The sequence below is a fragment of the Henckelia pumila genome, chromosome 4 (assembly GCF_033568475.1).
Source record: "Henckelia pumila isolate YLH828 chromosome 4, ASM3356847v2, whole genome shotgun sequence".
NCBI classification, from domain to species: domain Eukaryota; kingdom Viridiplantae; phylum Streptophyta; class Magnoliopsida; order Lamiales; family Gesneriaceae; genus Henckelia; species Henckelia pumila.
In genome coordinates, this window is record NC_133123.1 from 147035302 (window position 1) to 147048730 (window position 13429).

General features: G+C 32.1%; 1 protein-coding gene across 1 annotated transcript; it reads left to right on the top strand.

Annotated features, from left to right (window-relative positions):
• The first annotated feature begins 8476 nt into the window (after positions 1-8476).
• On the top strand, positions 8477-10596 carry LOC140866427 (purine permease 3-like). Its single transcript, XM_073271413.1, has 2 exons — positions 8477-9200; positions 10026-10596. Exons 1-2 carry the CDS (start codon positions 8520-8522, stop codon positions 10401-10403), a joined length of 1059 nt encoding a protein of 352 aa, XP_073127514.1. The 5' UTR covers positions 8477-8519; the 3' UTR covers positions 10404-10596.
• Positions 10597-13429: the final 2833 nt, after the last annotated feature.

The following is a 13429-nucleotide window of genomic DNA, read 5'->3' on the forward strand; positions in this document are numbered from 1 at the left end:
TTCGGATTAAAAAAAGGAAATTTGGAGATAAATCCCTAATCAATACACCAACTTTATGATCAGTCCCTTTGTCATAAAATTGTATTCTGCACTCCCTGATTCCCCCAAAATCTTTCTCAAAACTCCCTATTTCACATTTTATATTATTTTTTATTTAAATATTATTTTATTCCCTTAAAACTTTATTTCCTGTGAGAGAACTCTTCAACCTTTCCTTTTATTCTTCTTTTTCCCCTCTCTCTTCTTCACCATTTCTCTCGGCACTAACCAAAAATCCCAATCAAAAAAATTAAAAACCAACGAGTCACCTCCTCAACTCTGCCCCTTATTCTCCTCCTTTATCTTCTTCTTCACCACTCGTTTTCGCTCGACGGAAAAAACCACCCATCTACAAAATCCAGAGTAAGATCTATAAATTGAGGAAATCAAGCGATGAACAATCAATGTGTCCGAAAGAGTAAGCTCTTTTTTTTCTTTGGCAAATGACATATACAAGTTTTGTGGCATTTGTTTATTTTAACGTTTTTATCGGTGAAGAGGAAGACAAACAAAGAGTTTATTTGATGTTCCATATATGCTTGCAGGTGTTGTGGTTGCTACAATACTTTCAATTAATATTTTTCCTCGAAAAGTGTTATTAAAAATCATGTTTAAATTTTTAATAATCATACAACAATTTTTATATTCTTTTCGATAAATTATTAACTACGTTGGTCGAAAGAATCAAAATTGAACTCTCATTCTACTCAATCCATATGCCTTAAACCATTATACGTATATTCAAAAAAATGTGATGTAATTAGTATTAAGTTCAAAATGAGAAATTTAGAATGTGACCATCATAATAGTGTTCAAAATCACATTTAATGGAAGAAAACACACACTTTTATAATAAGAAATATATAGAAGACACGATATCTGGCTTCTTTTCCCTTGTAGTGGTAACTGGTAATTAAATAAGAGATGGTCAAACAAAACAAATGTATATGTAGATGCCTTGAATGCAGAGGATATTTTAGCTTGTGTACGTATATTGCCTTCAAACACGTAGGAAAAGAAAACATAGTAAAACAGAGGAAAATGAAGGTAAAATAGGATAGACAAAAAAAAAACGTAGAAGGCCTGTAAGGTTTATTGCATTCAATTAAGCTGTGAATTTTTTTTGATTCCTCATCTGCTGCTAGATTTGTTGATAGGAGTTATTGAAATTCTTAGCTACGACATCGAAAAATATTGGTCATGGTACTCCATTAAATTTCTTCTTTGGGTTCAAGAATATTTAAAATAGTTTCTTACGCGATTATTTTCAAAAAGTTAAATTGATTTAGTAAAAAAAAAAATAGACTACAAATTTCTTATTTTAACTGTGTGTGCTTATTATTTGAAAATCAATGACTAAAGGATGATGTGATCCCGAGAAATCCATGTGATTGAACATTGATGAGTTTTGATGAAACATGTAATCCTTGTCTTCAATTAGTTTTGAAAGTCTTGATTACAATAATGATACTTCTTAGTTAATTCTAAACATTTTGACTTTGTTGCAATGACAATCCGGTGTGTTTGAACACACACCCTATGGGGTTACTGTTGTTTTTGTGTGTAGCTATGGCAGGTAACTAAAGTCATCAGGAGCCCAAAGATGGTACTTCTAGAGGTAGTAATAGCTCGAGTTGATGTCTGATTTTTGTCTATACCAGTATATATATCTACAAGTATAATAGGGCGTGTCCGGGGGTTTTTGGTTTGTATTTTTTTTCTTGTTTATTTATATGTGAGATTGTTTTATACCATGATGTGTGTAAACGTGATTTATGTTATTGTATATATTATAATTCTACTCAATTTTCCGCTAGTATTTTGTTACTGAATTTTCACATTTTTCGTTGGTTTTAAGTTTGACATAGTTGATTTCATATTATTTTTTGCTTCATTCTTTTTGTTGATCTCAATTTCTTATTGATTTCATTGCCGAATGGATTCTCTCGAAGTTTGAGGTTTGATTTGCTTCTTGATTAGTGTTGATTGTTTTTAAATGTTGGTTCGGATTATATTTCTTAAATTTTGGTGCCATACGAAGGAACATAACATATGCACATTCAAAGAAGGGGTTTAAGATTATGATTTCTGATAATATGTAACACATGCATTTAATGTTTTAATTTTTATTCTTGTTTGCAACTTTTTATTTATAATGTTCATTTCTTGGCAGGATTCAAAGGATGTATGATACATTGACAGGAACCCCATTTCAGAAGCGTGGATGTACATCTAGTATTTGGATAATGAAATTAGTCTTGTATTTGATGATCAAATTATCTTGGTGACTCAAATATGTAGTACTAGTAGTAGTTTGTTTTGTTTTGCAAATTGCATTGATATACTGATTTAATTTTTTGGTGTTGGTGTTATTTGGTTTTATCTTGACGTTGGTGTTTTTTGGTTCTACCCCATGTAGTACTAATATATTCTAGAAGTAGCATTATTTTGATCATGATATTAGTACCAGGTGCACGTAACTGTAGTACTAGTATTATTGATACCCGGTATTTGTATCGAGTGCACGAATACAACTCATACATGTGTCCATTGTATCGTGTTTGGATATTATTGATATCACAATTAAGCTATTGTATACCACAAATCAAGACATAAGTACTACATAGTAAGACCATTTGTACTGATAATATCATCCAAGAACAAAGATCACTAAGCCATATATGTGTTTATGGTACCAAACATTTGTATTATTGATACCACAATTAAGCTAAAATGTACCACTATTAAAGACATAAGTACTGATTTAATTTATTGGTGTTGGTGTTATTTGGTTTTATCTTGACATTGTTGGTGTTTTTTGGTTCAATCCTATGTAGTACTAATATATTTTAGAAGTAGCATTATTTTGATCATGATATTAATAACAGGTGTACGTAACTGTAGTACTAGTATTACTAATACTTGGTATTATTATCGAGTGCATGAATACAACTCATATATGTGTCCATGGTACTATGTTTGGATATTATTGATACCACAATTAAGCTATTGTATACCACAAATCAAGACATAAGTACTACATAGTGAGACCATTTGTACTGCTAATATCATCCAAGAACAAATATCACTAACCCATACATGTGTTTATGGTACTACACATTGGTATTATTAATACCACAATTAAGCTAAAATGTACCACTATTAAAGACATAAGTACTATCTAATAAAATCTTTTGTACTGTTAATACCTTACAAGAATGAAGACCACTAAAGCATATATATGTTCATGATACCTCACAATGAGTATTATTGATACCCCAAACTAAGATATTCTGTACCACATATCAAGACATAAGTACTTCTTTGTAAGACATTTTGTACTATTAGTATCACAATAGAACAAAGATCACTAACTCATACATATTTTCATAGTACCACACATTGCTTATTATTGATACCATAATTTAGCTTGAGTATACCACAAATGAAAACATAAGTACTACATAACAAGACCATTTGTACTGTTGACATGTTACAAGAACGAAGACCAGTAAATCATATATGTCTTCATGATACCACACATTAGGGATTATTGATACCATAACTAAACTGTAATGTACTACAAATTAAGATATAAGTACTACATAGTAAGATCATTCGTACTGCTAATATCATCCAAGAAAAAAAAACACTAACCCATACATGTGTTTATGGTACCACACATTAGGTAATATTAATACCACAATTAAGCTAAAATGTACCACAAATAAAGACATAAGTACTACATAATAAGATTTTTTGTACTGCTAATGCATTACATGTACGAAGATCACTAAATCATACATATGTGCATGGTACCTCACATTGGGTATTATTGATACCACAACTAAGCTATTATGTACCACATATCAAGACATAAGTACTACTTCGTAAGACGTTTGGTACCCCATTAATGAGATATAATTCACTCAAACATATGTTTATGCAACCAAAATATATGTAATATCTATGGTCATTGATAACATATAAGTCACTAAAGCATATGTTTATATATCCAAGATATATGTAACATATATGATCATTAATGACATATAAGTCACTCAAACCTATGTTTAGACAATCAAGATATATGTAACATATATGGCGATTAATGACATATAAGTCACTCAAACATATATTTATACAACCAAAATATATGTAATATTCATGGTCATTAATAACATATAATTCACTAAAACATATGTTTATATATCAAAGATATATGTAACATATATGATCATTAAGGACATATAAGTCACTCAAACCTATATTTATACAACCAAGATATATGTAATATATATGACCATTAATGACATATAATTCACTCAAACATATGTTTTTACATCCAAGATATACGTAACATTTATCGTCATTAATGACATATAATTCACTGACACGCATGTTTATGAATCCAATATACATGTAACCTTTATGTTAATTAATTTAATTACACATAAGTATCTCAAAGATATGTTTATACTTACAAGATATATATGTAACATCGTGATCTTGGTTCTTTCACATATATTCAGTACCAGTTACATTGTTACGTAGTACTATTGTGGAAACATGTGGTACAATTAAGACTACTTGTAGTACTGATATAGTTAAGATGTTGTATCATATACATATATGTGTTACATCATGATATTGGTTCATTCACGTATTTTCAATACAAATTGCATTGTTACGTAGTACTAATGTGGCAAAATATTTGTACATTTTAGATTACATGTGGTACTAATATAGTTAAAATATTTTATCGTATACATATATGTGTATAATCATGGTCTTGATTCTTTCACGTATTCAATACCATTGCATTGCTACGTAGTATTAATGTGGCAAAATGTGGTAAAATTAAACTATGTTCAGTACAAATATTGTAAAAATAAGGTATCATATACATATATTTGTAACATCATGGTCTTCGTTCTTTCATGTATGTTCAGTACCAGTTTCATTGTTACGTAGTACTAATGTGGAAAGTTGTGGTACAATTAAATCTACATGTAATATTATGTATTGGTTCTTTCATGCATGTTCAGTACCAGTTCCATTGTTATGTCTTGATACGTTACATATATTCAGTAGCAACTGCATTGTTACGTAGTACTAATGTTAAAATTTGTGGTTCAATTAATTTTACCAGCAATATTAATATTTAAAATATGATAACGTATACATATGTGTACTACTATTAGTAGTACTACATATTTGAGTCACCAAAATAATTTGATCATCAAATACAAAACTAATTTCATTATTCAAATAATAGATGTACATCTACGCTTCTGAAATGGGGTTCCTGCCAATGTAACATACATCCTCTGCTTTGTATGATATTAGTTGTATTAACTACTCTGATTTTTTGTGATTATTCAAGTTTTTAGCTTAATTAATACTAATTTTGCATTCACCAAATACTCATATTATTATCAAAACAACTACGTTCATAACAATATTGGTAGTATATGTGGCTAAACCAAACAATATGAAGTTATGATAAATAATACTAGTACTACAATTACGTGCACCTGGTACTAATATCATTATCAAAATAATGCTACTTCATGAATAATATTAGTACTACATGTGACTGAACCAAACAAGACCAACACAGTTAAAATACCAAAAAATTGTATCAGTACATCAATGCAAACTGACAAACAAAATAAACTACTACTAGTACTACATATGTGAGTCATTAATATAAATTTATAATCAAATATACAAAACTAATTTCATTCTTCAAATAATAGATGCACGCCCATGCTTCCAAAATGGGGCTCCTGCCAATGTATCATACTTTATTCTCCGACTCCTGGAAAGAAACCAAGAACATTATCAATAAAAAAGTTGACAAACAAGAATCAAAATTAAAATTGAGTAAAATTATGCGAAAATCAAACAAAAAGCAGCGGCAAAGGGAACCAATGACATCTAAAAATTTAATCTAAACCAAACAAAACACCTCAAAAATAGAACAAAAACTAGCAGTAAATAGAAGAAAAACCTGCAAGCAAAAAACATGGACAAACCAAAGAGAAACCAATGTAAAATATTTAACCAAAGAGTGAATGAAAAGATTGAGTGCTCAATTTAAGCTAACTTGCGGGGTTGGGTCCTCGACTCTTGAAGGTCTTTGCAATGGAGTTGTGGGCATGGCAGGTTTCGGAAAAAACCCCATTTTGCTCCCTTCTCTGATATCGAATTCATTTAATCTACCCAAGAAATTCGCCATTTACTTGAGTCCATCGAGTAATTCCAATGGTGCTGTAATATTTGGAGATAAGTCGTATATATTCCGATATATTCACATGATCTCAAACAACACCTTGCACTACAATGATGTCATTCAAAATTAGAAGCTCACAAAATTAATCTAGTAAATGTGATCATCAACTAAATATAACCACCACAAAATTAATCTAGTAAATGTGATCATCAACTAAATATAACCACCACACTATTAAATAACCCATGTTGTTAAAAAATATAACTACAACTAAAACAATTTGTAGAATGAAGATTGGAATCAACTTTAAATCGTGTTTTTCTTGAGAGTCCGATGACAAGCTCAATGTGAACACAACATGGAAACTAATACACTCGACGTCATAAAAAATAATCACAAACTCAAAATGTGCAACATAATTATAAAGTTAAATATTGAAAAATACAAATAATAATCCAAGTAAACTCAATATTTTTTTTCCGAATTTCAAGTGTATTCTCCCTAAATATGCAGAGCTCATCCCTACGGCTCACATGCATCATCCCTTTCACATAAATTTTATTAGTATAACCAAAAAAGAAAAGAAAAAGGGAAAAACATTTTGCATAACTAATAGAACAAAATCAGAAGCATGACAATAAAAGACACGAAACATTTTAGTAAATTAAGGTATTTATTAAATCAAACAAAAGTGGGTCAAAGCTTTTGTAAAATTACCATGAAATGTAGAAAAAATCGAGAACACGCTGATCAAATTGGAGAAAACTCTGAAACAATCCCAAAAAACTTCCGCTCGACCGAGTACACTTTCTTGTAGATGTGTTCTTGCAAATTATGTGTTCTCCCATCTTCTTTTTCATGTGAAATGAAAAACAAATTAGTTGTTTTCAGATCATTCATAATATTTTAATGTACAAATATAAGAATGTAAGATTTTTACATATAAGTATAAAGAACACAAATCAAATAAAATCTAGAATAATTCGACAAATCACCAAAAGAGCTCAAATAGAACCAACATAAATCGAAAGAAACTTGAGAAAATTTAAAAAAAAACTAGCACAAATCGAATATATAAACTACAATTTGCACCATATTCCCTAATCATCTAACTACACAAGCTTAAGAATTGGAGAAAGTATATACTACTGCAAAACAAAAAATGACTTCTATAAAATATATCCAATACAATCAAACACCAATAGCAGAAAATTTTTAGTTTTTTTTGACAATTTTAATAGCAACTATTGAGCTTTGTTCACCAATGTGCTGCATATAACCTAGAAATCTGAAATTAAACTATTGTGTTCAAGAAGATTTCACTAAAGCTCTTAGAAATCTGAAATTGAACTATTGTCTGCAAGGGGAATTCACTAAAGCTTTGAAGAAGATACCAAAGTCATCCGGATATCTCAGAATCAACCCAACAATAATATGCCACTGAAATCGAACAAACATAAATTCTTCTTTCACTCGAAAAATCAACAAAAACCCAAAACAAATCAAATATACTACCATAAATCAACAAGAAATCGACAATAAATTCAACCTATGTTGCTTTGGCTCGTCCCTCGTCATCGTCTGTGTTACTTTGGCTCGCCCCAATTCAAAACTCATATCCCTCGTCGTCGCCCTGTAGATAAATTAATTCCTTCGGCCATGGGTTTTCTTGCGTGAGAAGGAGGCATTGGTTAGAAGGGAAAATAATGATCCGTGAATTTTCTCGCCTGAGAAGAAGAAGAGGAGGCGCGAGTTTTGTCTGAGAGAAGAAGAGAATAGGCATAAAATTAGCGTGAATAATTTAGGAGAAATAAAATTAATGGTAAAATAAATAAATACGTGAAACAGGGAGTTCAAAATAAGTTTTTGATGTAGTAGGGAGTGCAGTATAAGATTTTATGGCATAGGTACTGAATCTAAAGTTTAGTTTGTGTATGGGGATTTATCTCCAAATTCCCCTTAAAAAAATCTAAAAATATTGAAACTAAATATATATAAGTCGATTTAAGTAGCATTTGAGAGAACTTCTAGAAATCACATCAGCTTTTCGTTAATAAAATTTCACAAAGTTTTAAAATTTTGTTAATAAAAGGCTGCCTGAAATTTTGTTAATAAAAAGCTGTCAACTGCAAATTTACGGATAAAAAAAACACTAAAAATATATATTTAAAATGAAAATTATCCTACGTTGCTGAAAAAGAGTGATCAATCAAAGGAAGTTCGAACCACCACCGCCGGAGCTATGAACAAAATCTTGCTAGCCACCAACTGTGTGATACTAGCGATCGGAAACTGCGGCGGCCCTTTAGTGATGCGCCTATACTTTATCCGCGGCGGCAAGCGAATCTGGTTCACCAGCTGGCTCGAAACCGGCGGCTTCCCGATCATCCTCATCCCCCTCCTCGCTGCCTACACGCGCCGCCGGAAATCCGCGGCCGGCGCCCGCCTCTTCCTCATGAAACCCCGCCTCTTCTTCGGGTCAGCGGCGATCGGAGTGCTCACCGGACTCGACGACTACTTGTACGCTTACGGCGTCGCGAAGATCCCCATCTCCACCTGCGCGCTCATCGTGGCCACGCACCTGGGATTCACGGCCACGTTCGCGTGGCTGCTCGTGAAGCAGAAGTTCACGGCGTACTCCGTGAACGCGGTGGTGTTGCTGACGGTTGGAGCGGTGGTTCTTGGGCTCCACGTGAGCGGCGACAGGCCGGAGGGGGAGAAGAACAAGGAGTATTTTCTGGGTTTTTTCATGACAATGGCGGCGGCGGCGCTGTACGGGTTCATCCTGCCGGTGGTGGAGCTGATGTATTTGAAGGCTAAACAAGCTTTGAATTACAGTGTAGTGAAGGAAGTTCAGGTGGTCATGTGTTTCTTCGCCACCGCGTTTTGCACCGTCGGCATGTTTATCAACAATGATTTGCAGGTAAAAATAAACCACTCTTTTTTTTTTTTTTTAATATCTAGTAAACATATAAAATTTTGTTAAAATAAAAGTAATCAAATATAAAAAAAAATTGAATCTTTTAATAAACTTTTGACAGTATAATCATAATTTTATGTAATATATTAAATGAGAATTTATATATTTAGTGGAATTAAGGAGTTAAATTTAGGGATATAAAAGAACCGAATCGAGTTCATGAATATTAATAAAAAAAAATTAATTAGGTTTGAATTCGAGCTCGGATTAATATAAAAAATTTCAAATTTTTTTGACTCAAAATCAGCTCAAAATGTTAGAATCTATTCGAGAACTATTTAAAATATTGTTCGAATATTAACATTCATGAACTTCATTAACATGCAAACAAAAGCTTGAAACGTCTTAAAGGCTCGAACGGTATAAACGTATTATATCATTATATTATACTAAGTATTTAAGTTTGTCAGCATCGCACGAACTATCGAAAAAAAAAAAATTGAATTCGGCTAAAAAATAATTTGAACACGCGTTCAAGTCTCGCACTCCAGTTTTATAAACCAAAATATAAATCAAATATTTATCAAGCTGATTTGAAAAACTCAAGAACTAGTTCGATTCATTTACGACCTAGTTAGGCACCATGTATTTGTTAATCTAAATCAGTAGTTTGAATAACTCGAGTTCAAGTTAGATATCAACTTGATATATATTAGTTCGATATAAAACATTTGTAAAAATCAATCAACTCATTTACAAACCCATGCAAGTCATGCATCAACATATTATTATATTACTTAATGATGATATTTAAGGTTAATTTCTCAGGCAATTCCAAGAGAAGCCAAAGAATTCCAACTGGGGGAAGCAAAATACTACATGGTAATAATATGCAGCGCCATTCTTTGGCAGTGCTTCTTCTTGGGTGTGGTCGGGGTTATATTTTACTCCTCATCCCTTCTTTCCGGCATCGTCATCACGGTTTTACTGCCGCTAACGCAGTTATTAGCCGTCGTTTTTTACCGTGAGAAGTTCCAACCGGAGAAGGGAGTGTCTCTTTTTCTAGCGGTTTGGGGATTCATCTCCTACTTTTTTGGTGAATTTAAGTCCACCAAGATTAACAACAACAATATTGGGATGCTGGATGCAGCAGAAACGGAGATGATCGTCGCGGGATCCCGCCAAACCGGTGCAGCTGATCCTTGATGTTGGATCGTTTTAGATTATGAAATTTGTAAAGCTTCACTATTAATTTTTGATTGATGCATGATTTGGTGTCACAAAATGAGCTATTGGAGGAGTGGACAATTTAGGTTATTTAGATCAAAGAATTGGACAATTGGTTGATAAGGAGTAGGCTCATGAATCCCGTCTCCTTTATATTATCTTTTGGTTGTTATATTTTAAAAATTAATGATCGAAACACCTTCACCTCGTGGAAAATTTCACCCCACGCACTGCCTTAACGGGGCATCTACTCGGGGTCCGTCCTTTAATTGTTTGTTTTAATACTTTATAAAATGAAGGAGTCCTTGCTCCTCTTCTTAGCCAACCTTTCATTATATTTATTGTCTTTATATTTTCTAAAATATGGAGCCGGATTCTTTAAAATTTATACATGCATGTGTTGGGTTTGGATCTTGCGCAAAACCGAAACTCTTTGGTTGGTATCTCGAAAGATATCTCCACACGTACTGGAACAATCTTTTGCGACGTACGTACTGAAATACGACACGAACAGAAAGTTAAAGTCGAGGATAGATTCTATCTCCTTAAGAGTGCTTATTGAATATGACAATGGTCTCCAAAGATACGAAGGCTTTGGTTTTGTAATTGGAGCACTCTAAATTACGAAACCGAGCGTGATATGAAGCAATATGTATGAACGAAAAATCAGTATTTTTTCATGTTTCAATGTATATAACATTTTCCATTCTTAATGTGATCTATTATTTATAGAGACCGAAAAAACTTAAATGAAAATGTGCATCACTTCAAATGGGACACGCCTTTTTATCAAAAGATGTCAAACATAATTAGCTCTTGCATGCCACCATTTGACCGTATGAACCAATATCAAATTGGAATTTCCAAATTCAATTTTGAATTCACATTCTGTGGCGCCTCTTCTTTTAGGGTGCCACTTGTCCCATTTTTCTTTTCATTTACTATATCATATAATATATAATTTTATTCTATTTAATATTTTTTGGTCCTCTAAAAAAAAAACAATTTCATATTTTTTGGTTTGGTCCTAAATATTTTATGTTTTTGGAAATGTTTTAAAATTATCTATGGTTAAAATTAATGAAAAGAAAAATACCCGATTCAGTCCCAGATAATTGAATTAATTCTTGATTTGGTCCCAAATACTTCAGAGCTTCCGATTTAGTCCTAAATATTTGTAAATTTTAATGAGTTAATTTTTCTACCAAAAAATTATTTCATTTTGCGTAATTTTAAAAATGCAATTATCACTTTAATCATATAATACGATTGCTTTTCATGTATTCTAGGATGACACACAATATATTATATATATATATATATATATATATATATATATATATATATATATATATATATATTATATATATATATAGTTCTTTTATGGTGCCCAACAAGTATGCCCAACTCCGGCACAATAGGTGAGTTGACTTATACATGGTGGGCACGGAGTTGGGCATACTTGTTGGGCACCATAAAAAAACTCTATATATATATATATATATATATATATATATATATATATAGAAGTTTTAAAGTGCCCAACAATTTCTGTCCATATCGTCCCCGACCACTAAAATCCGGTACCCACGATATCGGGTTTTAGTGGTCGGGGATGAATTGGGCATAATTGGTTGGACATCTGAAAATTTCTATATATATATATAACCCAACAATCTTTAATTCTCATACTATATATTTTTATTTATAATTACTAAAATATTTATTTATTCTTTATCTTATATTATTTTAAATTTTAATAATGATTAACAGTTAAAAATTTTAAAAAATAAATAATTCAATAAAAAAATCTATGCGTACGTGTGAGTAATTAATCATGTGGGGGAATCGATAGTTTTTCCCAATATATCAATCAAATCGTGTCTCCGATGCTAATATATAAATCTACATCTTGAAATGGTCTTGTAGCCTATTAACAATTATCATCATTTTTTTTATAGGAAAACTTGTAACTTTATTGAATACCAAAAATATCAGAAATTACAAGTTTAACCAACTAACTAGGAAAACTCCCAAATACCCAATAAAAGGTATAGAGGATGAACAAGCAAATTTAGTTAAATAGTGAGCCACTTTATTAGCCGATCTCCTAACATGAAACAAAGAAATATTGCCAAGCTCTAACATAAGCATAGTAATCTTCGAAGCACAGAGGCTCAAATAGCTGAAATCATCTTTTGGCAACGTGACTGCTTGCACTGCCAAAAAGAAAATCTGAAGCTATTAACACTTGCTTAATTTATTTTTGTCCCAAAAGTTCAAGTCCTACTTTGATATACAGTAGCTCCTCTTGTAACAGATACAGACATCAAAAAATTATTTCCAAACGCCACCACAGGTTGACCCTCCTGATCCCTCACAATCCCATCGATCCCACATCTGTTATTCTCATCATCAAAGCTCGCATCCACATCTAACCAAAGCTGACTATAAGGCGGCAAAGACTGGATATGAGGAGAAGGAGAGGATGCTGCTTGCTTAGGCATAGAAAACTCAATCACAACTCTCTTATATTCCATCATTAACGCCATTCCATTCGTATAAACATCTCGCAGCTCCCGTCTTTCATGACTATGAACCACACGACATCTTCCCCCCCCCCCCCCCCCTTCCCCCCCAAAAGGACCAGACTTAGGTTTGTCAATTCGGGTGGGTCGAGTGGGTTCGGGTCGGGTTGAAGAAAAAATATTTAAAATTCCTTAAACCGAACCCGACCCGAACCCGTACCAACCCAAAAATGTTCAACCTGAACACGAACCCGTATAACCCAACCCAACCCGCTCAACCCGAACAACCCGATTAATTATTATTTGTTTTATTTTTTAGCAAAATAATTAAATAAAAATTCAAAACACAAAATAATAATAATAATAATATTATATTTAATCATATGATAACAAAATCTAAGCTTATACATAATTTAAATTTGAAAGTTTAGTTGTAAAAAATTTAAAGTTTATTTACTACAAAAAATAAAAAAATTA